General features: G+C 39.3%; 1 protein-coding gene across 5 annotated transcripts in view; it reads right to left on the reverse strand.

Annotated features, from left to right (window-relative positions):
• The window catches only part of kcnip3b (Kv channel interacting protein 3b, calsenilin), a 44,713-nt gene that overhangs the window by 5,745 nt on the left and 13,689 nt on the right, over positions 1 to 25,279 (reverse strand). The window contains exon 3 of one of the 5 annotated variants that reach the window (XM_079364742.1): positions 16,274 to 16,448. In XM_079364742.1, coding sequence (XP_079220868.1) covers positions 16,274 to 16,448 — 175 coding nt within the window. Of the gene's footprint in view, positions 1 to 702; positions 821 to 845; positions 1,201 to 6,723; positions 8,061 to 10,289; positions 10,427 to 16,273; positions 16,449 to 25,279 lie in introns of those variants that run through there. The other 4 variants (XM_079364744.1, XM_079364746.1, XM_079364743.1 and 1 more) reach the window with 4 other exon arrangements.

Genomic DNA, 25,279 nt, shown 5'->3' on the forward strand with positions numbered 1-25,279 from the left:
TTATGGCAGTGCTTATTCTCTATAATGTCAATTATTAGTGCTTGACCTTAAGGAGTGGGCCTACGATTTTTGAGTTTCAGTTTAGAAAGAGTAAAAGGAAAGTTATGCTAACATAGCTAACTGATGCATAGGCTAATGTTACATAATTTGAGATTTAAAAACTATATTTCAATCATTACTGAACTGTATTCATCAAGTTTGAGGTCACATATGTTGACCACGTGTAACCTCTCTTACACATCATTCAAACAAAATGTTATTCTAGCCTAAATAACTGAGTGGTGACTAGTGATTTAGTGAGGCATTTCCGATTCTTTAATATGTATATCATTATTTAATTGTATCTTGTTTTAAATGACGGCAAGATATGACTGAACAGGTATTATATTTGCAAGCTAACATTAGCCTTGTCAGCTAGCAGCAACACATACAATAACTAAACAGTATACAAGGTCCAGTTAGAAGTTAGGAACAGCTTGTTCAAGAAATCCTGGTGCTATGAATAAATAGGAAAATGTATATTTATGCATGGCTAACTAAAGAGTACAGACACTTGTAATTTCTTCTTAATCACACATTGTTCAATATCCTCAGCCCACTTTTTAAGTCAGTATTGTTTTATAACCTGCCAATGAGAGGATTCCACCAGTGAATCCCACCTTTTTTTTTTTTAAAGGGTCTCGAGGTTTAACATCTATGTACAACCTTTAGATCTGCTCCTACTACTCTCCAGACATGCGTCAAACATGACAAAGATTTACTATGGGAAAAAAAACCCTAGCATAGCCTCTTTACTACATGTCCTCTCATCTTGCTCATCCTCACGCCCCTTGCTGTCACCTCACCTGTCTCAGTGATGTCAATCAGACCCAGCAGGTGCATCAGTTTGAGGAACATGATCACCAGGCAGACGATGCCAACTGTCTGAAGTCCCTCCGTCTCCCACCTCACACTCATCTTCCCCTCTTCTTCTACCTTTTCCTCCAGGATCACTATTTATTTTCCCCTTTCTACATCATGAAATAAATTATCTATACACTTTTCTTACCATCCATCTTTCTCTTTTTGACTCACTGTCTATCCTTCTCTATCCCTGCCAGTCTCAGAAATAGTGTCACTCACCCGTCACTCATTTTCTGTTTCTTCATTTAGCCCTTCCCTTCTGCCTTTTTTTTAATTGACTGCCTTTCCACCCTCCATCCTCTCTCTCTATCCCTCCTCTGTCTCTCTCTCTCTATCCCTCCCTCTCTCTCCTGCTCTAATGGATCTTTCAGGGTTTTCTTTACAACTATAGGAAAGGCCTGGCTCCTTTATAAAACTTAAAAGCATATTATTGTAAAAAAAACAAACAAACATTAAAATTACCTTGCAGTTAGCGGATAGAGTAAATGCCCCACTCACAGAATTACTGAATTCTTCATCATATATTTTAACAATATAATTAACATGCAACCATTATTTTTTATCATATAAAACACTAAATAAAGCAGGGCACAGAATAACAGGCACGTTTTTGTAAATGTGCCATACATTTAACATGTTTGCTTTAAGTAGTTAGCGGATGTGGTGACAGAGGTCAACAGGTGTCCTGAATCTCATTTTCCCACTAAGGTCTGTGATCCACTTTCTAATTGCGCCCTTTCTCTCTTGGGGTCCGTAACACAGATTTAATACTGTGTCACACATAATCGTGTAATGTGTGAAACAGTGAACACACACTCCCTCTAGTGGCTATCAAAAAAGCCTCAGGAGGAGGGACAGGAGATATTGTTCCTAATGTAATGCAAACAAATAACTTCATCCAAAACGTATGACTCTTATTTGTGAAGAATCTGCTTTACTGTAATATCTTAATCCCATACAACTATAAAAATATGCCTAAATTATACTAAAATAGAAATAACTATTTATTTATGGTTGAAAAAGTCTGTCAGACAATTATTGAGTATTAACAGACAAACACACAGACACAAAATCAGTCTGTTCTTTAAAAAAATAAAAATAATAATTGTGTGGATTTGTGTTAAATATGAAAGAATGATTCAACGCCACCAATAAACTGCTGAATGGCCTGGAGGCGTGAGAGGTACATTGTCTTCAAAGCTCTCCCTGCTGCCACTAAAGCTCTTTTCTGTGAGCACAAAAGGAGGCCTATCAAGTCACTGTTTCTTCTATTTTAAATTCGATGAATGGACACAAACAAGAGGTCTGACACTTTTGTCTAAAGTACATAAAAAGAAAACCGTTTAACGTGTTATCAGCAAAAACTGATATTCAAATTGAAAAACTACTTATTGGATTCAAAACAAATAATCCTAGAATATCCAATAAGGCAATCATTGTAAAAGGCTTTTTCAAGTTACAAAATCAATGGATGGAGTAACATTTCTATCGATCTCTTTTAAAAAAAACCTTTATTCACTTACGTCGTCGATAAATGATCATTAACATGGGATTAAGCATTTTTAAGTATTGAGAAATATATCCTGGACAATGTGGAGTAAAAAATACCAAACACTGGTGTCAAAGTAGCTCAGAGTAGGGCTTGTATTCCTCTACAGACAAGGCTACTTCTGGCATCAGATGTCAGCCCAAAATAGGACCAAGCTGGACTGAACCCAAAATCCACATCAGATCAGAAGAACACTGGAACAACAATCAAAGGCCAGCGGGTTCATTAACTTGGATTGTACTTACTTGGGAAAACACAAGTTCATATACACACACACACACACACACACACACACACACACACACACACACACACACACACACACACAGATAAAGAAGAGGTTCACTGATTTTGAGCATAAGTCAAAATTGAAAGTTCTTTTCATGAATTCTGATAAAATAATTAAAGCAACAAAAGAGATACCAGCCATTATTTGTGCTGTGTGATAAAAGTGGTCTCATGTACTGCTGATGTGGAAAATGTGTGACCACTTACAGTATAACCTCCAGATGTGCTTCAATTATTGTGAGAAGTCTTTGTTCGCCCTCATTTAAAAAATGTGTAGAACAAGAAATATGTATATATATTAAAATTTCTGTGATGCAAGATGTCTCCTACTATATTGAAAATATAATCTCAGTGTTTATGCACTGGAGATCACACATTTTTTAATGTACACTTAAAGTGGGCATGAATCATTTTCAAACATTAGAACCTCAAGACATGAACTCAATGTTTGCAGGTGAAGGTACAACCTAGAGATACAAGTCAATCACTCAGGAAAAATAATTGCATTAAATGCAAGAACATCGTGAAAGGCCAGCTTGCAAGTTTACAGATTAAAAAACTAACTTTTTTACTGAAAAAAAAAAAAAAAGAGAGGTTGTTGAACTGGAAAAGTACATTGGCACCATGACAAGATCGATGGAGAACTTCAAAGATACAACTGATGAACAAGATATATTTGCAAACTATTCAAATCCAAAACAAGTTTTCCTAGAATTGTATATTGGGTTAGGGTTAGGTTGACGTATTGAATTATTCGCATTGCATAACATTGTATTGTTGGGTGTATAAGTGATGGGCAAGAGGAGGAGTACAGATAACTTTTTGAGTGGACAGGAAGACGAAGAAGATTCTAAACTTGGACAAGACCAGGGAGATGGTGATTGACTTTAGAAGGAAGAGGACGGAGCCACGATCGCTGTGCATCATAAAAGAGGATATGTCTGGGGTGGAGGCGTACCTACAACAGGCCAACACTCAGGCTGTGTACAAGAAGGGGATGAGTACACTCTACTTTCTGAGGAAGCTGAGATCATATTATGTGTTCAGCAAGATGTTGGAGATACAGGAAATCTTTCCAACCGAAGGCCATAACCTTTTACAACAGCTAACCTATTGCGAGCAGAGAACTGTCGTCATGATGCAATCTCTGTCTCTTCACAAACCTGTTCTGCACATATAACATTTACAAATTATCCATGCATTCAAGCTCACTTCATTTGTCTGTCTGCTCATCATTATCGTTCATAGTTTTATCATTCAATATCTTATTATATCATTACGTTTTGTATTGTACCTACAAGTTTTGTTTCAGGGAGTTAATGAGAAGATGCTTGAGCAAATTAGTCCCAGTGGGAGGTGCTGAAGTCATAAAATTCCAGGAATCAGTATGAAGTCACATTTGAAACATTTTTGAGGCTATTGAGGGATGGCCAGTGTCCTTCAGGGTCCTGGAGGAGTTCTCCAGTCTCCATTTTTAGGTGGCCTCAGAAAAGGCTTGTTCGATAGCGCATGTATAATTAATGTGAAGTAATGCTAGACCGGGGTGTGGGCGCTGCCACAGTGGGCAGGAGGAGGAGGAGGAGGAGCAGGGGGAGGAAGGTGTGTGTCTTATTGGAGGAGCTGCAGATTGGAGAAAATGAGATGAGTGATAAATTATGAAACAATATTACTGCTGTTTTTGTTGAATTTATTACTTTTGATCCTGAGCCATATGAGAAGCACTAATGTGCCGACTGGAGCCTTCCTGCTGTAATTGTCTTGGCACACTGATGGGCAGGGCACTCTCACTGGCTGGACTCCAGCCCAAAAACTCTGATCAAAGGCTGCAGCATCATTCAGAGATCTGATGGCTCTTTCACAGTCCCACATGTACACAGTGTAGTGGCCGAAGGTTTTACGGAAAATCTCTTAGTAGGCAAAATAAAGCATCCCATTAACCTTCTCTCACTCTGACGCCAACACCCCCACAAAGATTTAACGATTGTCAGGAACTTACAGTATTGTATTTCTGAACATAAATAAGAAATACAACATAGTAGTGTTATAGCTTTCATATACTGTTGCTTTTTTTAAATGAATTTTCATTCAGCTTTTAAACTCTCACATTGAGAGAGAGAGATGGACTGTCAAAGAAAAAAACAATATTAATGGGCTAGAGTTATACAATGAAGTGGAGGGATCTGTGGAAACAATGACTTGATGTCAGAAAGAGTACCGTAAATTCCGTACTATTGAGCGCACCTGGATATAAGCCGCACCGGCTAAAAATAAGTAAATAAATGTATTTGTACATATATAAGCCGCACTTGATTATAAGCCGCAGGTGTCCACGCTATAACAAGAGCTATTTACACAGACGTAGGCTACCGGTAACATCCGCAAATACTGTAGCGTCCGTACGGACGTTAAAGGACGACGAGAGCGTTCAAATAATAACTTAATAACCCGGTCACTGTCGGCCGTGACCACGCCGTTTACAGCAGAGAGCAACACATAACTTGCCGTAACAATCCAACTCTCTCCCCCAGCGTTCTCTCATACAGCCACTCAACACGTTCTCGCTGGTGCATTCACTGACTCTCCACATAATCGGAATTATGAACACATTATCAACTACTGACTTTACAACATGAACCGTTACAATACGAAGCCTAGCCGACGGTGTCTGTAACACGGCTGATGAAAAAGATGACCGTAATATATTTCACAAGAAAAAGTCCATCCATTCACTTCCTCAGTCTCTGTTGTCGCTGTCAGTGTCATCTTAACGTGCAGCAGCTCTGTTAGCTTCTTTGACAGCCAGCTCGATCGCCTTTAACTTGAAAGCTGCATCATATGTATTTCTCCGTGTGTTTTCCATCATGAGGGTGCGTGCATGAAGCGCAAAATGACTGATATTAAGATCCGACGTGACGAAGTCAAATGTTTTTGCGGCAGAAGCTCATTGTCCCCCATAAAAAATCCATGCATTAGCCGCACCGGAGTAGAAGCCGCAGTGCTCGAAGTGTGAGAAAAAAGTAGCGGCTTATAGTCCGGAATTTACGGTAGTTTAATCTTTCATCAACTTACAAGAACAACAGTATTTGAATACTTTAATTAAAATTAAGAAACATATGTTGTGGTCAAAGGTTGGTTAATGGTTATTATAATTGACAAATGTTGAAAACATGGTCCTGTTTGTATATTGTGGAGTCGAGGTGGATGTAGCGACAAAGCAACACCGTGTGGTGAGTTTAAGATGCAGAGGGCCAAATAAATCAGCTCCCAGCAGAACATAAATCAAAGTGGTGTTGGTTCATTATTTATTTTCATAATTTTTGGAAAGCGGTTGACGTAAGACTTATGTAAGACTTTTTTCAGTTGCGTTTACAAGATGAGTCTCAACCAAGACATGATCTGTGTAAGCAATAATTTTGGCTCGAGTTTGCAGGCTTTAAGAGTCAACAAAATCCAAAATGTCAACTTTTCATGAGCTGACAAAAATAGCCCTGTCTTTTAAATGTCTCACATGTTAAGCTAATATCCTATTACTGTAGGCACACTTATATGATTTTTTTTAACCTTGCAGGAATGCTTCAGCTCTCCAAATTTGGAGCTATAACAACATTTGGTTCAGAATTCAACTTAAATAAAATGTGCACAAATGTGTATGACTGAGTTAAGATGAGTTAAAGAGATAAACCTTTTACCTTAAACACTTTGCCTTAACCCTCTATCCCTCATTTTGTAGTATTATGAAGCTGTGCATGAACATTAAATATTTGCTTCATAACCCATTATGATTTTAAACACATATACTGTTTCCAAGAGCATATCTGTGGGGTGTCTAAACAGATAAGTAATGACAACATAGGAAAAGTCCTAAAATTGTCCTTTTATCCTCTATCATGTAGTACAATACAGTACAGTGTGGTATATAATTCACTGTCACCGCAAGAGAGCTCAAAGTGTCTGCATTAGAGGGGCCTCAGTTGGGCCCTTACCTTCAAACGAGGACATGGGCTCCAAGATACCAAACTGCTTCAGAACAGCCATGAACAGGATGATGACCACGCCGATGGCAAACAGCTCCATACCCTGGATCCCCATGACTCTAGGGGAGGGGAACCCACTATGGGCAAAGACTGCACAAGAAGGTCTTGTCCCAGTGAGACACAGAAAGGAGGCTCAGGCTAGCCCCAGAAAAGCTGGGCCAGGAGAGTCAAGTCAACAAGTGTTTGATACAGAGGTGATCAGGGATCCTTCACGTTGATAAGAGTCTTTATGGATTTGTTTTCAGGCCCAGGATGCAGCATGAGACCAGGGCCAAGGAGCTGGACGAAGGCTGCTCTAATGTCAACACTAATGTTGACGTAGAAAATAGTTTGAAGCCGACATATAAGGAAAACCTCCCTATCTAAACCCATGAGGGAAAGCTGTGTCACCGCTATTTATTACAGTGCATTAAAAAGAGACGTTTACGGTCACTTTTTCCTGCTCCAGCACTCAGAAGTTCAGACTGATAAAGACACAAGTTGCTGCTCACCCTCTTAATCCAAACAGCTATTATCAGTCCTCACGTCATAGTTTACACTCAGGGATCACATTTTGGTTTTAGAGGAACACGTCCTTTGGGGAAAGCAAAGAATGCAGTGCAGCCTCGGTGTCCATTTTCAGGATTTTGCAGCTATTAGGCTGGAGAAAATTGAGGCTGGCACAGCTGACTTATAGATAAACAGAACATCAGAGAACAGAATAAAAACACCTATGACCTCTCATCTTCCATGCTATTAAGGAGTAAGCTTACATTAGCAGGTATCATTAAATAACCCCATTACATGAGCTAACTGCAGGCAGAGACTGTCAACTCAGCTTGGCTTCAGAAGCCTACTTTTTCTACAAGCAAAGGACTATTTGACTATAGTTTGAGTTACACCTACTCACAACAATAGAAAATAAAAATTCAAAAAAGATCACTAATCTAGTTAAAAAAAAAAAAAGAGCAAAGTTTTTTAAAGATGAATTGTGTGTTGTTTAATCACCACTTGCCCTTCTTTTCTTTTGCTGTATGTTTTTCTCTCAGAGGAGATTGTATTCCTTCGGTCCACAAAACCCCGAGCAAAGACTTCATTTATGGGCAAAAAAGTGAAACGTAGATTTTGTTGTTGTTGTCCGATCAGATTCAGTCCAGCTCAATGTTTGTCCAATCCAGCTCCAGATATGGAAGAGTTCAGCTCTGTGGAGAAGGCACTCAGCAGCGGTGTCCAGGGAGGGAAGTCCTGAGAAAGTGAGAGGAGCTGTGGGGAATGAAACCTCCTCCCCCTGGTGTCTACCTCCTCCACACATACTTTCCCATCAATCCCTCTCTCTCTCTCCCTCTCTCTCTCTCTCTCTTCAGTTTCCTTAATTTATCTGTTGCTGCATTCAGTTTCACCTTTTTCCTTGGAGTACCCTGTCCTCCTCATCCCCTTTTTGTGTCCTTAAAGTGGTCCTTTCGCACTCTTCTCTATTCCTCTTTTTTCGTATGTCTGTATTCTGTATTTTGCCGTTGCTCCTCCTGATCCTCCTCCCTCCATCCTCTCAGGAGTTCTGTAACTTTGGCTTACTGCAGACTTTCTCTCCCCATCTACTTAAATCCATGTTGTCACTCTCCTATTACTACATATCAATTAAAAACTGCTCTGTGTAAATAAAATCTTCAATTTTGCACCTTTGGTGCATTGTGCATATTTTGCATCACTTTGCAGTTATTTTGAAACACTTTTTGGTGGGTTTGTGTCACTTTTTCATATTGCACATTCATTCATTTAGGGGGCGGCTATGGCTCAGTGGTTAGAGTTGTCTCTCAAACCAGAAGGTTGAGGGTTTGATCCCCAGCTCCTGCTTCCCCTGCTCCGTCAGAGTGTATGCAGGTTGCTCCTGTGGTCGACCGCTTGGTGCGTGAATTGCCCCACAGGGATAAGTAGAGTCTCAAGGGTTGGCCAATCAGATCCCAGTAGGTATGTGTTGCACCCTTGGCCATACCTCGAACCATATCTTGACCTGTTGTTCAATTTGCTGAACTGAAAGGATGTCAGTTTACACAATTATGTATGTGTATTGCTATGAGCAAGCACATGCTAAAACCGCCACACACATTTCAAAAGCAAGGGGGATTCATTTTTTCTCTAAATACATTTTATCATTATTTTCTGTGAACTGCACACAGCATAAGAAGCAGGCTGAATATGAATAAATAATAATTATATTAGTTATGCCTTCAAAACCTTGATAATTCCTGGAAGTGTGTGCATATATAACATGGACAAATATAATTAGAGTGGGTGAGCAAGAGTGTGTGTATAAATGTAGATGTGTTTCGAAGTCAAAAGAGGATAACTGATGACTCTGCACTTGCTAATGCATCAAGATAAGATGAGGACCAAAGGTGTGTGTGTGTGTGTGTGTGTGTGTGTGTGTGTGTGTGTGTGTGTGTGCATGTGTGTGTTTGCGGTGTGTGTGCATTGGCTCTGTTAGAGTTAGGAGAAACGGATTGGAGGCTAGAGTGAGAGAGATCGATATCTTTGTGGTGAGGCCGCGGTGATGGTGACGCAACAACCTCCTCCTTCTCTGCATTTTACACTTTACCAGAAAAATCTAAATAGACGATAAATCTATTCTTAGTTTGTACTTTTAATTATTTATTTTTTTCAAAAGAGTCTCAGGTGTCTATATATGCTGTGGAGGAATCACCCTGAAGGTCATATTTACAATTTAGATAGCACTTTGTTGAGAAGAGTGGATCAGGTGACAAGCATTTACACACTAAAACACAAATGCACGAACGAACACATGCACATCATATGAATGAATTTGTGCATAATGGTGCTATAGCTCTGTTCTGTTAGTTTAGGCGTCTATTTATGTTCATTTACATTGGTACGTTTGTATGTATATTGTAGACTTGATTGGGTTCACTTTCTCCGTGTGTGTGTGTGTGTGTGTGTGTGTGTGTGTGTGTATGTGTGTGTGTGTGTGTGTGTGTGTGTGTGGTTGTTCCTCTAAGTAGGCCATTAGGACACTAACAGGTTTTTAAAAGGTGGGCTTGGTGTTGCCTGCTGACACAACAGCCAGTAAAAAGGAAGAGAGGACTCTGACTGCTTCCTCTCAGTTAGACATATCATCAGCAAAAAACACCTCAAGTCCTCACCACAAGAGAAGTGATATAACACTTGGCTGTGTGGAGATGCAATTCTAAACTACAACGTAAAAGACAACTATTTGCTTTATAATGTCAGCTATATCACTCTTCACTGTTTTAACAGTGTTACGTATAAAATATGCTGAAACCATACAATATATAGTAGGAAGGGACACACAATACTTCTACAACTTCTACTATTCAGAATTTTACAGATCTGAACATATGTTTCCTAAAGAGTGTGTACTACTAATATTCCTCCAAATGCAACGAAAATGTTGTCAAACACGTAAATGAAATTGAAAAAAGGTTACAAAATGAAAGAAGGAAAGCATGAAAGTGAAGAGAAAAGTGTGAATGGATTATTATTTTTTTAATAGCATTGCCTACCTGAGCGATGGTACCTGGCTGCACTGTGGCCACAGTGAGAGAGACAGCTGGGCCGAGAGAGACGCCTCCTTGCCTCAACAGAGAGAGCGGCCATCACAGCTCCCATAATGCAGCTGAACCGACAACTATGAGACTAAAGATGCGAAAAAGCTTCTCTAAAATACTGTGGATGTTGTCAAAGATCCTGGACAACAAGAGCAGATCTAAACTTAAAATGACAACACACAGGCCACTGTTAAAAAAAGTGCCTTCAAAGATTGAGCTGCTAAGTTTGAACTTAAACTCTGGAAATATCAGCTACGAAAAAAGGAAGGCGAACAAGTCTGAAAGTCTGATTCCTGCGTACCGACAAAGGCAACTATCCAGCACTGTAGAAAAGGTGATAGGTGAAACAGTTTTTCTGTGTGTGTGTGTGTGTGTGTGTTCTGGTTGTGCATGTGTGTTTGAAGCGTCATTTAAAAATCTGTTTGAATTTGGGACAACACGTGACATCGAGAAAGAGCAAGATAAAAAAGAAGAAAGGATCAAATAGCACAGCAGAGCTTCTGACCTTTCACATCATACACATCACAAGCCTCCACATTTCTTTTTTATTTGTCTGTCTCGCTCCCTTCCCCTCTGATCGTTTTCCACAGAGAAACACTTTTTATACAATGCCTGCTTTTAGAGAGACTTCTTGTGTGTTATGCAAACTCCTAATGCTGTGTGTGAAACAGGGTCTAACTGCATTGTAAAAAATAATAAGGAATGGAATTAGGACTGGTTGTTAGAGAGGTGCAAGTTCATTTCTCGAGTTTGGCTTACAGCCGAGGTGGTCTTCTGGAGCAAGACCATTCCCCCAATATTGCAGGGATGCCTCTCATGTGCAGCTTCGTCATTCTGACATCTCTCGACTAATGCAAGACCATCAGATCCTTTTTATATGCATGTGTGTGATTCTCAGACCTGTGTGTGAGCAGCATGTCTTTAAATAACAAATCACAAATCTCCCCTTGGGGATGAATAAATACGGCGTTGCAAGTGTTTTATAAGGCATAATATTCAATGTGTCTTCTTAGTCTCTGACTCCTTTATTAATACAAACCCCAGAGGTGCATCTCATAATATGTACCAACAATCTTTACATTCAGATATTTTAATATGTCAGCCTTTTTTCTCAATTTAAATGTTATTTGTCTGTAAAAACTTGAATTTCCCTCGGGATCAATAAAGTATCTATCTATCTATCTATCTATCTATCTATCTATCTATCTATCTATCTATCTATCTATCTATCTATCTATCTAAAATGTAAAGTAAAATAAAAATGCCCACCGAGCAAAATCTCTACTCATAAAGTAATATATTTAATCTGCTTTATTAAACTGCTTCAGCCAACCAATTCGAAAACACAAATATTTAGTTTCTATCTTTAAATACAAAGAAAGCAGAACTACTCACACAATTAAGAAACACAAAAAAGAATGAAGAATATACAAAAGCATCCTGTGCAGCCCTATGATGCTCAATACTTTCTCCAGCAGCCTTGCATAACTCCTCCGATCACTAGAGGGCGCTAAACACCAAACAACGCACCACAGGGAGAAAAGTTTTGCTCCATTCACAAAGAAAGAGAACGCAATGAAACATGAGAAACTGATCAAATGAATACAACTATTCTAAGAGAAGCTTACTCAGCTGAATACTATACGGTTTCTGTGTTTCATGGGTAAATGATTGATGAGGAACAACTGATACATGGATAAAACATCCACAATGAAATATGATACAAAGCAGCACACGCGTCTTCTGTGTAAATCTGTGCCATGTACACAAGCACACAGTTGAATTCCTTCATGTATTTCTTAATGTATGCATGAGCAGCACAGATCCGGCCTCCATGTTTTTGTTGCGTGAATATTCTTTGGCATCTAACTCAAGGGACTGAAGATGAATACTTTTGTCTTCTAGATAGATAGATAGATAGATACTTTATTGATCCCGAGGGAAATTCAAGCTTCTTTGTGCTCAAAGACTTTCAGTTGCACAAAGGAATAAAACCACAAGGTCTATTCACCTTAAATATAAAGCTGGTCATTAGGGAGGAAAGATGGCGGCTTCCTCGGTATTTTTGTATTTTCCCACTCTTCGCCTCATCAACTTCTTGATATGTTCCAATTAAAACCAAAGCCAGCCTCACTATGTGAGATAATCCCCTTTTTATAAAACCACTTCAGCTGGTCAAGTTCAAAGCAGTGTGAACCTCAGCTATGTAATTAAAACGTGTTTTATTTTTTAAATATATCAGTTTTTTCAACTCTTACTCTGCCCTGGATTTTGATGTATTTCTGGACTTTTTCTTTCACTAACAACCAAAAAATCTCTTTGTAATGCATCGCCGGAGGCAGAATAAGGTCCTGAACCTTTACCTGAGGAAGACTTCAAACTGAGAACTGGCTTAAAGGAGTGTAAAACCTCTCTCAAAAGATAACAGACACTGCACCCTGAGGTGCCCTTGCATACCTTAGGTGAATCTGGGACAAAGGAAACGGCAGGGGATCGCAGACAGAGTGAGATTGATGAGAGAGGAATAATTGGAAATAAAAAGGATACAGAGGGGATGAAAAGCAGAGGAGTCAGAGTGCTGATTCAGAGATGATGTTGGTCTCATGAGAGGACACAGGACGAGGACAGAGGATAGACTTACATCTAATCAATCAAGAACGGAAGGACACTATACAGGCTAAGACTGGAAGGACAAACTGGTGGAATAGCAACAGTACATTTTTAAAGTAGCACGAACGTTTAGTTCAATAAAAACTTAAATACAAAAATTATAAAACAAACAAAGACACATTTCTAAAATAGAAGCCAAACAAATAGATCAAAACTATTTTTTTCCCCTTAAAAGATCAAAGTTAAAAAGTAATTAAAATAAGACAGGTTAGAATGACAACGACATACAGAAGCTACAATAAATGTGGAATAGGATTTATTCAAACGCTGCATTATCCTGAGGCACTTGCTACTTTACATGATAATTCCTATTCTATGCTACATTATGATTTTACTGCATAAAAATAATGTGCATCTTTAGTTTTTCTTTAAATCACATAAAACCAGCCGCATTAAATAAACCCTACATCTGATATTCATAAGAAGTGAAGCAACCTTCAACCAGCTTCAGAATAAAATAGAAAATACCTTGGACGATCGTTCCTGTGATGAAGCCAAAGAAACAGCGCATCAGCTTTGTGATTTTGTTCTCACACTCTGCTCTGCATGCATTCATCCTCTAAACTTTGACCAGCCGAACCTCCAGCAACCAACAGTGTCAAAGGAAAACAAAGAGGAAAGTCTGGTGGTATTAAAAGTCAAAACATCCTTCAAATGGGGGGAAAAGGGAGAAAAATCTGAACAGGTTTCATACAAAAAGAAAGAGGGATGCTCTTAAATTCAGCGAATGTAAAAAGAAAACGTGACGAAAGTAAACCCTCTCCTTGACGATGTTTCCTTGTTCTGCTGTGGTCTGATTCCATTTAAATATCACTCTAAAGCCCCTTTTCTAACTTCAGTCCCAGTTTGCATACAGGTGACGTTCCCTCCCTCCTTCTTTCCTCTTCCTCTCCTCTGTCCTTGATGCCTCAAAGGAGGTGAACTGAACAGCATTATGCTGGATCTGTCCTGAAGCTTCATGTGACTGACCCTGACGAACCACAACACACACATCACACACACACCCAACCCGACTCTCCTCCTGTTTCAGCCCTGCATGTCCACTCACTTGCTCTCTGAAGTTCACCTCGCTCAGGCAGAAGTCTACAGAGACACCCAGTGCAGAAGTATTTGACAGCTCAACATCTAACTTCCTTCCTGTCCTTCTCTCCTTCATATCTAATCCTGATTATATTACACTCTCAATATTAAAGTCTCTCTCATCCCTCCTGTCCTTCGTCTCTCTCTTTCCCCCCCTCATGGCTTCATTACACAACTGAATCTAATGAGTTTGAGATTCTTTTAATTCAGAGATTAAACTTTGTGCTCAGAATAAAATATTACGAGGGTATGGCTGAATGTTAGAAAGCATCTGGAGTTCTGGATTAGAAGAGAAATCATTAAAATATTCTGAAACAATTAGATCATTGCAATCAATGCTTTGATTGAGTCACTTCACAATCATAAATTAAAATAAAAAAAGATTGAATATGTCATTGCAAACAATAATTTACATTTACTGGTAAATCTTTAATGGTAAGTCTAGCTTCTCAGATGTGTTTGATATCTCTCTTTGTTCTTTGGACTGTTTATGGAGTAAAACAAGCAGTGTGACGATGTCAACCTCAGCTGTGACAGAAGGACTCATTTGGACTCATTTATCATAATTTATAGATTGAAATCAGCACCTGTGGACTCCCAGAGGTGCCCCAATTATAAATGCTTGTAAAGCATGACTAAAGGAGGTGTCATTGACATAAGGGGGGCTGTGGTCTCAGTTCATGGAGTCATCGCGTGTAAAAATGCTTTGAGTAGTCAGTCGACTAGAAAAGTGCTGTATAAGCTTGAGTCCAGCCCAGGTGAAGAGGAGAGGCCCACCAAGGCATATGTGTGATAAAACAGGATGGTGTGATAAACGTGACAAGGATTGAAGTGGTGCGTGAGTCTGAGCTGGCCTCAGACCCTGAAACAAGGAGCAGTCACACACATCTGACTCATTTGGTTTAATTAAATCTCTCTGAAGTCTGACTCAGTGTTTGCTTCTTAATTGAAGTGGCATTTATAAAAACAACTGAACTATTTTTACATTTAAAATTTTGGAAGGTCAGGAGCATAAAACAGCAGGGAGGCTGCGTTGACTGACTTTAGGCCCATCTCAGCTTCACCTTCTTGCCTGTTTCTAAATTGACCTAAAGTTAGGTAGAGACAGTATTTCCAATATGGTGACTGTTGTCAAGACGTATAGGAAGGTAAAGGAGATCAAATCAGTAAGTTATGAAAGGTGTTGGAAAGCAAAGGAAAAAATACAGTGCGGGAGAAATCAGTAGACAAAGAAAGACAAAGAAAAAAAAGAGAGAGGAGAACCAGAAGAAGTTATGGAAAAGACGGCATTGATAAAAAAAAAGCCCCCCCAAAAAAATCCCACCCAAAAATTCCCTTGTCAAATAGGCACAAAAACTGTAAAAGAAGGGAGGATAAAGTAAAGTATAAACGACGTATGGAAGGAGACAAGGATGTCTCAATCTTAAGCTAAACTATAGATTGAATATGAGAAGAGGTTTAGTGGCATTCATTTAAATGATAACTTATTAGTAAAAATACAAGAAAAAAATAAGAAAATAATAAGAAATAATCCATAGAGGATTAAACCACAAGCAGATACTAGTATTTTACAAGTCACTTAGTGCATCATCGCTCTCATGTGTTTTCTTTCACAGGTTATGTACATTTATGCTATATACGTTTAAGTCTAATGTTAATGTTAACTGCACACGTTCAATCTGTAATTATGTTTACTCTTAGTCACATAGGGGCTGGATCTATCTATCTATCTATCTATCTATCTATCTATCTATCTATCTATCTATCTATCTATCTATCTATTTATCTATCTATCTATCACAATAGGTTAAAAGATTAACTGCAGGATCACAGCTGGACCACTAGGTGGAGTACAGAGACCAAGGCCAGGAACAAACGAAGCCTAAAAGTATTCATGTTCTTTTTAAAGGGAGATTTGTTTAAAATATGCTCAGGGGAGTAAGGTGGCAGAGATAGTAAATGGTTCTTGAAGGATCAAGATACATTTGATAAATGAGTGTTCAGACTTAAGGATCTCTTGGTGCTTGATCCTGAGGTCAAAGAACCAGCACAACCCATGGGAACCTCAGAAGGCCAGCAGAGGTCTCACTTGTCAATGCAGGAATCAATCCTGACTGGTCTTCACACTTGTGTATTCATAACATCATGAGTTTAATCAAGACATCATGACATCCCCCAGGCCGCTCTACCTTTGTCCTGTGGCTGTGTGCTGGCGATGATCCATTTCACCAGGCAGCACTTCATCAGAGCTTTTCGGGAGAACCTCGGTTTCTGCCATTTCCCAGAATCCTTCACTCTGCCTGGTGCAGGCTCCACACCATTGGCATCCCCCAACAGGCTGCCATCGACTACCTTACCATCCGCCTGCAGGGAAGGAGGGGGAGGACGGGGGAGAAAGATTAGGTCAATATGGACATGAAACAAAACAGGCTAAGATCTTTAAATGAAGCAGGAGATTACGCGTGTGCCTGGAAAATAAGATTAGGCTTTGATCTGAAGGGTTCTTTACTTCCCTTTGTTTAGAGAGGTTCAAGCAGAGTAGCAGAAAGTACAACGGTTTTTTTCCTATCGCAGTTTCAGGACAGTTTGTGCTTAGATCTCTGCTAGAGAGTTTTTCCCTCTTTCTAGGTGGAAACTTGTGGTTTAATGCAATAAAAGAAAAATGACAGATAGATAATAGCAAGTTACACAGATATCGAATCAGAAGTTTTTTGCTTGCGGTTTGTAGTCAGTGTGTAACCATCCACCAATGTTTAAGCGGGCGTTAACTGTGTGCACTGTGCAGGAAAACAGTCCATGTGGAAAGCAAAAGAATGCAAAAAACAAACACTGTCATGCAGTCCCAGAACCCATCTTTAATTCTTTCTCTAGTTTAGCTTGAATTAATTTCTAAGAACAGATCGTTTCCATTCAAACTCGTCCAATGATTTGACCTTTGATATAACTAAACTAAAACTCCAATGGCACTTCTCAAGTTGCTCGTTGGACTGCAAACAATGACCCGCAAAGTCTTGGCGAGGAGTCCTTCATCCTTAACCGCTGGCTACACCCCAAAACATGAATCGAAGACATCACTCCCAGAGGCTATAACAGTGTCAGACGAGAGCTGGTGTTCTATGATTATGTAAGAATAAAGACTACATTTTCTCATTATAGTTATTTTGTATATTTGGGTTGTAAATTGTAATGTCTAGAAAGGAATTTCATAAAAAACATCCACTATACCATTTTTTTCCCGCTGCAGTAAAGAAATGTTCGAACAGCTTCTTTGTATTTGTGTATTTGAATGTTGTTGCTTCACTTCCCATATGCTCTTTAAAATGTTCTCATTAAGATGGATCACTACAGTTTGGCAGCAAACAGTTGCTCACATTAGTGCATTCACATAGACTGACAATGAAAAGCAGACATTAAAGTTTTGTTTTAAAGAGATAATGGTTTGATGTTGGACTCATTTTCATACAGAAAAGGTCATGGGAAGTTTAGAGTTTTTTGGGGGTACTATTGTGCGTTTTGAAGATGAAAATGTCAACATTAACTTTCTAGGAAATCAGGGTGGAGGTGAGGTGACTTTAATGTTCCTGAGTTAATCACACCTTTGAAATATCTTCCCCCTCAGATGAATTAAGAGCCTGTTTCTGTTCATTTTTGTATTCCGCTCCAATTCATCATCCTGACTCTTATTATGCAAGAGCGATCCTCTCCTGCTCATTCATATTCAGCATTTATCCGCCTCCATCAGAGAAAATAAACTTGACATCGAAGTTTTTTATCCCCTAATATGTTTTTCAATTCCTTTCCCCTCATATCTCTGCATCATTTCAGAGATGATTTAGCCTAAATGTCTTTTTTCTTAAATTCCCAAGAAGCTCCATTAAGCTGCTCCTGCTGAGTGCATGCAAATCACACACACAAACACATGCAGAGAAAACACACGCTCATACATGTGTACACTGGAGCGAGTGAGGGGATGAAGATGAAAGAGGTGAACGCAGAACAAACATCAGCTCTGTTTACTCTGCAGGGAGGACAGGAAAGCAGTATGACAGAGGGAGGAGAGGGGAGGAGGTGGAAGCTCTCTCTCTCTCTCTCTCGCTTACACACACACACACACAAACGTAAAGGATTTTAAACGGCTATTTAATCCCATGGAAGTCTGCCCATGCAAATCTTTTACTTTAAGGTAGTGAGAGAGAATTAGAAAGGGAAAATGAAAAGAGAAGGAGCGAAAAAGAAAAGGATGTGAGGAGAACAAGGTCTTGCTCATGTTCTTGGAAGAACTGAAGTCAATTAGCATAATGAATACTGGCCTATCTGAGGGGAAGAGCAAAAGGACAGCCAGAGGACGCAGGGATGGAGCAGATGGAGATATAAAAGCTCTTTGCCGAGGAATACATTTACGTTACCAGGCTTTTTCTGCAAGTCTTCCACATGAAAAGACAGATAAAAAGAGCAAAAGGTGAGAGAGGAAAGGGCAGGCAAGACTGAGAAGGACTACACAGAGATAAATGCAAAAGAGAAATGCAATTATACACAAATGGGCTCATAATACAATGACTACACACTGAAATGGAAAGGGGTAATGGAAACTCCTCCATTTATCCCGACACCTATTTATTCACAGATCAACTTTGGCACAGTGGAGAGGAGTTAAAGACGAGAGAATGAGCTCGGCAGTGCTTCTTCATCTTCTACGAGATGTAAATTACAGGAAAGAATTGTTTTTCCGTGTGGCTTTTTTGCGGAAAAGATGCAAATTGGAAAGATGAGAGTCGATGAGACAAACAGAAGCAGACAGACGCAGGGTAAAGACGAAAATATTCAAATTGCTTTAGTTGTTTATTTATGGGCCGCTAGACACTCAGGCATACCCACAACTACGCACACATTCAGACACGCACAGACAATAACAGAAACTCGTTTTTTTGATCATGTTTTTACTTAACGCTTCAGCTAGCTTTGTCCTGGGGCAGCACTTCACTCTAATGTCTGCACATACTCTGGAAAACACACACACACACACACACACACACACGAGCTCAAAGTAAACAGAGCAGTGAAGCGGTGCACATGGACATACTCTCGTAATTAAATATTTAAAAAATCAGTGGCTGTGTTTTGGTTCCATGATGTTGTTTTTATATGAAGCGTGAACTGTGTCCTCATTACATAAAGTCCCACTCTTATTCTGCTGTGAACCGCAGAGACACAGAATGTGGACTGTACAATACATACAACAATCGTGTTTCTTTACATCGCAACACGAATGTTTGGATCATCCAAAAAGTAAAAATACTAAGTACAAAACGCTCTTTTGGCATCTCTTGTAAAATCATTAAAAATGATATCTTCTCTTTTCTTTCGAGTACATCAGCTACTGTTTTTGCACCAACACACCAAAACAAATTTATTGTATATGTAAATGTACTTGGCAATAAAAATAACCGGATTCTGATTTCAACAAGAAAAAGTATCAATGTTGTGATTGATTTTATTCCTGGCCTTCATATTACTTGGTTTTGATTAAAAACTAAATGTTGGTTCTGAACAATGAAATACATGACAGCCTCATTGTATCGTCCATTTGGTTTAGCCTACTTATGAAGACTTGAACTTTGTGAAGGCAGAACAAAAGTGAAAAGAACGAATTTCTAGCTCAGACAATGGGACCAAACGAGGAACACATGAGTAACAGGTGATATATATGAGATGGGGAACTTTTCATCAGCCACCTGCTGTTACAGGAGATCAGTTCTCTCTTGATGAAAGCGCACGATATAAGGAATCAAGATTGCATATACTGCTTTCTGAGGCAGATAAAAAAAGATTATCTGGGGATGGTCAAACAAAAAAAATACAGAGTGGCCACATTTTGATTATTGAAGCTGGTTGACACTGAGAATCTAAAATCAGACAACAGTAAGAAGGGGAGAAGACTGAGCAGCACTTTCTGCTAAACAAAAACCTTTACAAAGACAGACAGAAGCATTAAATTCCTCCTGATATGAGCGGTTCAACAAACTCTCACACCAAAAAATCATGTTTACCTTGGGGGACAGCTGGCATGCTGTGGAAGCAGCAAGTATGTCACAACCTGAGGGAGAACCACCAGAATAAGAAATAAAACTGAACCAAACTCCATCAGCCTTCACCTCTTCTAATTTAGAATTGATCATTTTTATCTACAGAAGATGTGAAAATAAGTTACTGACAGGATCAAAGCCTGCATGGTTTAGAGTTTTGTCGAGTCATGCACTGAAGTTCAAATCTCTTCACTTAAGAGTCAAGTGTTTTTTTTTCTGCCCTGTATTATATGTCATGGTTTTTCTCTTCAGTCATCGCCATAAATGTAGCCATTATCTCATCAAACACTTTATATTATTTTGGGAGACCAATTTAATTCAATTAAAGTTTGCTGAAGCAAATCATGACTGCAGCCATCAAAGCATCATCTTTCTTTCTTACAGCGTTAACAGACACTTAAAGGGATACTTCACCCATTTACATGAAGCTGTGTATCTTTAGAAACATGGTAGTAGTGTTGAATGGTCGTGGTTCCAGCCCTCATTTTGCCCTGAGACGAGAAAAATATGTTTTTCTTTGCCTGGAAGTTTTCTTCATGTGATGCAATATGACGCTTTTTGCATCACATGAAGAAAACTTTCAAGCAAAGAAAAATATATTTTTCTCGTCTCAGGACAAAATGAGTTCTGGACTCATAACCATTCAACACTACTACCATGTTTCTAATGATACACAGCTTCATGCAAATGGGTGAAGTATCCCTTTAAAAGTCACAGGGTTTCATTGCAAATCCTAGTGGTGATTTTATGCAAGTCGTTCATTGTTTTTTTAGCATCCCATCATGAATATGTAACGGTAATCCAGTAGTTTATTTTCCTTCTGTTTTGGACTGAGTTTTTTTCACAAGGAAACACTATGAGTGACATGAATGATGCCTGACAGTGGATACTGTGAAAAGATGATGCGAGATCAATGTTTTTCTAACTATAAGATAACTTGTTTTTCTTCTATAGTGTGAGTGTGTAGAGAGAGAGAGAGAGAGAGAGAGAGAGAGAGAGAGAGAGAGAGAGAGAGAGAGAGAGAGAGAGAAACTTAGTCCAGTAATGTCATTTTAGCTGATGGGGGTTTCCATTAATAAGTTATGTGTGATTAACATAAAACCAGGCCACCACAGAGATACATCTCTCTCTCTCTCTCTCTCTCTCTCTCTCTCTCTCTCTCTCTCTCTCTCTCTCTCTCTCTCTCTCTCATGTTCTGCTAAAAGCTCTCATGTACTCAGACTTTTTTTCCTCGTTGTGACTCAAACTCATCTGTTCTGTTCTGCTGCTTCTTCAAGGTCAAAATGTGTGAAACATTCCTCTCTAGGGGGAATCCCTGCAGTCACAGATGACGTTAACTCTCTGAACCTGTCTCAGTATCTTTTCTTTCTGACATTTTTGCTTTTCCGACTGCAGATTTTAGAGACGTTGAAAACTAAAAGCAGTTGAAGTCCCCCTTTGGCAAAATAATAATAAAAAAACAAAAAACTACAAGTATGCTTTTAAAAACGTCTGACATAAGAAATGTCAAGTCTTTCCCTGCAAAACCATGAATGTGCTCTGATTTACTAAAAGTACAGGACAGGATGAAGAGAGAGCATGGGGATAAGGGAAGGGGATATTTGTCATCATCAAACACATCAGAATACTTTTCTCTGACACTTACGTACAACTAGCCTGTAAGCTTCAGATGCTAATTTAAATTAATATTTAATGAATTGTTCTGACATTTTAGACAGGTTTTTGTATGGCTGCCTTTAAATTGATGACTTTTAAGCAGTTTAACTGCTACAACTTTTTTTCTAATAGTTAGATATCAAATATATCGTCTGAGTGATCCTTTATTCGGGTAGCCAAGTACTAGTTGCACTTTTCTTTTCATTAAATATCAATACAATATTTATTCAGCTCATAAAAATCACTATTTCTTCTTAACAAAAGGAACCTGAACTTTAACCTTGATATTTTGTACATCCTTCTCAGTTAAATACAGACAAATAGAGCAAGGGAGTGCAAAAGGTTCAAGAGATTTGTTAGACTAAACGGTTCACAGATTAAGATCAAACCCACAATGGTATCTTCTACAACCTGAACAAAAACTGGACAAATTAAGACACCAAAATGGAGAAGCAAGCTGTGTTGGGAGACCTGGGTGTTTTGCGTTAAAATATTACACTTTTTAAAGATTTTTTTCCCAGACCTTTTAACATTTTTAATCAAAGTAATGGCTAGATAGATAGATAGATAGATAGATACTTTATTGATCCCGAGGGAAATTCAAGTTTTTTTTTGTTTTTTTTTGATAGATGGCAGCAGCTCCACTGTTTTATTTATAGTCTATTCTATAATAGAAGACATTGAGTGCAAAATAAACCAACACAAACTTATGTGACACCACATACTGTATGTACATATAGACAAGGACTCAGAGCGGAGACATGAAAGAAGACAAGTTAACACACTATAAATACGCTGAGACCCCAATGCAAACACACAAACACATAACCAAATGTATCTCCTTTTACATCTTTCACACGTACAACAACCACCTCCACACCATCTGAGAGCTCAGTATTACAGTACGCACACGTTCAGACAACTCAGAAACCACACAAAACAAAGAGTCCAGGTTCAACTCACTGCAGAGCTGAATGTTTTCTAAACAGACATGTTGAAGCGCTGTGCAATGCACTCAATTAGGAAATCCTGGTTTGATTTTCTGTCTGTCTGTGAGAAGTGTCTTATTTTAATGTTATCTGTTCTACATTCCTTCATATATCAAAGACTTAACTGAATACACTTGGAAGGGAAACAAAGAACAAACACACACACCTCAACACACACGCAAGCAAAGGACAGCAACAAATTTAATCAGCTGTACATATTAATACTTGTCTCTCTTTACACTGGAAGTTGGCACAAATCTGTCCTTCATCCCTCCAGCTCTTTAGCTCTTCATTTCTAGCTATTTATTGTCCCATCAGTCACTCCTCCTCCAACTTTTCTTTACCAAGACACAATCCTCACACCACAATGTCACCTGTCAGCAGGCTGCTGTCCAGGTAACACAGAAACACCAACTGGTCTCTATACATCGGGGATGTTTGACAGCCTGTGTGAGTGTGAAAGACAGAGTGTGTGTGTGTGTGTGTAAATAAAGGAGCAGGCATGAGGTGAAGGAGTAAGAGGAGCGCAGTGACAGGGACTGACAGCACAAAGGAAGAGATACAGTAAATAAACCCTCACACTTACAGTGGGTATACGGATGAATATGAGTATTCAGACCAACTCTTATTCACTCTTTGTTTCATTGCAGCCATTTGCTGAAATCAAAAAAGTTCATTTTATTCCTCAGTATTCTGACCCTTTGCTCAGTATTGAGTAGAAGCAGCCTTTTAAGCTAGTACAGCCATGAGTCTTCTTGGGAATGATGCAACAACTTTTTCACACCTGGATTTGGGGAGCCACTGCCGTTCTTCCTTGCAGATCCTCTCCAGGTCTTTCAGGTTGGATGGTGAACGTTGGTGAACAGCCATTTTCAGGTTTCTCCAGAGATGATCAATCGGGTTTAGGTCCAGGGCTCTGGCTGGGCCACTCAAGAATAGTCACAGAATTGTACCGAAGCCACTCCTTTGTTATTTTAGCTGTGTGCTTAGGGTCATTGTCTTGTTGCAAGGTGAACCTTCAGCCCAGTCTGACGTCCTGAGCACTCTGGAAGAGGTTCTCTTTCAGGATATCTCTGTACTTGGCCGCATTCATCTTTCCTTCAACTGCAACCAGTCGTCCCGTCCCTGCAGCTGAAAAACACCCCCATAACATGATGCTGCCACCACCATGAGCAGTGCCTGGTTTTCTCCACACATACAGCTAAGAATTAACGCCAAAAAGTTCAATCTTGTTCTCATCAGAACAGAGAATCTTCTTTGTCATAGTCTGGGAGTCCTTCATGTGTTTTTCTGACAAACTCTATGCAGGCTTTCATATCATGTCTTGCACTGAGGAGACGCTTCCGTTGGGCCCCTCTGCCATAAAGCCCCGACTGGTGGAGGGCTGCAGTGATAGTTGACTTTGTGGAACTTTCTCCCATCTCCCTCCTGCATCTCTGGAGCTCAGCCACAGTGATATTTGGGTTCTTCCTTACCTCTCTCACCGAGGCTCTTCTCCCACGATTGCTCAGTTTGGCTGGACGGCCAGGTCTAGGAAGAGTTCTGGTCGTCCCAAACTTCTTCCATTTAAGGATTATGGAGGCCTCTGTGCTCTTAGGAACCTTGAGTGCTGCAGAAATTCTTTTGTAACATTGGTCAGATCTGTGCCTTGGCAAAATGCTGTCTCTGAGCTCCTTGGGCAGTTCCTTCGACCTCATGGTTCTCATTTGCTCTGACGTGCACTGTGAGCTGTAAGGTCTTATATAGACAGGTGTGTGCCTTTCCTAATCAAGTCCAATCAGTTTAATTTAACACAGCTGGACTCCAGTGAAGGAGCAGAACCATCTCAAGGAGGATCAGAGGAAATGGTCAGCATGTGAGTTAAATATGAGTGTCACAGCAAAGGGTCTCAATACTTATGACCATGTGATATTTCAGTTTTTCTTTTTTGATAAATTTCTGTTTTGTTTTTTTTCTGTCAAGACGGGGTGCTGAGTGTACATTAATGAGAAATAAAATGACTGCAATGAAACAAAGAAAAATTGAAATAAAGAATGAAAAATTTAAAGGGGTCTGAATACTTTGCGTACCCGCTGTAAGTACAACCAGCAGAGATTTTATGCTGAGGAGCCGAGCTGTGAGGAGAAGAGAGATAGTCTCAAATCGTTGTCAAACTACAGCAGCAAGAGAACGACACACAGATTTACTGAAAGATTCACTGCTCATTTCTACCAGAGAAACATAACGTTATTAAATCAGGCACGGATGTGTCATGAAATTTCAAGTTTACAATAGATGTTAAAAACTTAATGTTTAAAATTGACTTTATTTACACAGCACACTTGAACAAACTATCTGAACAAAATAAGGAGGATTGACTCATTTGACCCTGGTTGCTTTAGATGCAGTTTTGGTCTAATAGTCACCCTGCCTTGTTTTTTGAGACTGGTCATGGAAATGATGTTTCCATTTGTTTAAATGTTTGATA

This window comes from Symphodus melops, assembly GCF_947650265.1.
Source record: "Symphodus melops genome assembly, chromosome: 1".
In the NCBI taxonomy this organism is placed as follows: Eukaryota; Metazoa; Chordata; class Actinopteri; order Labriformes; family Labridae; genus Symphodus; species Symphodus melops.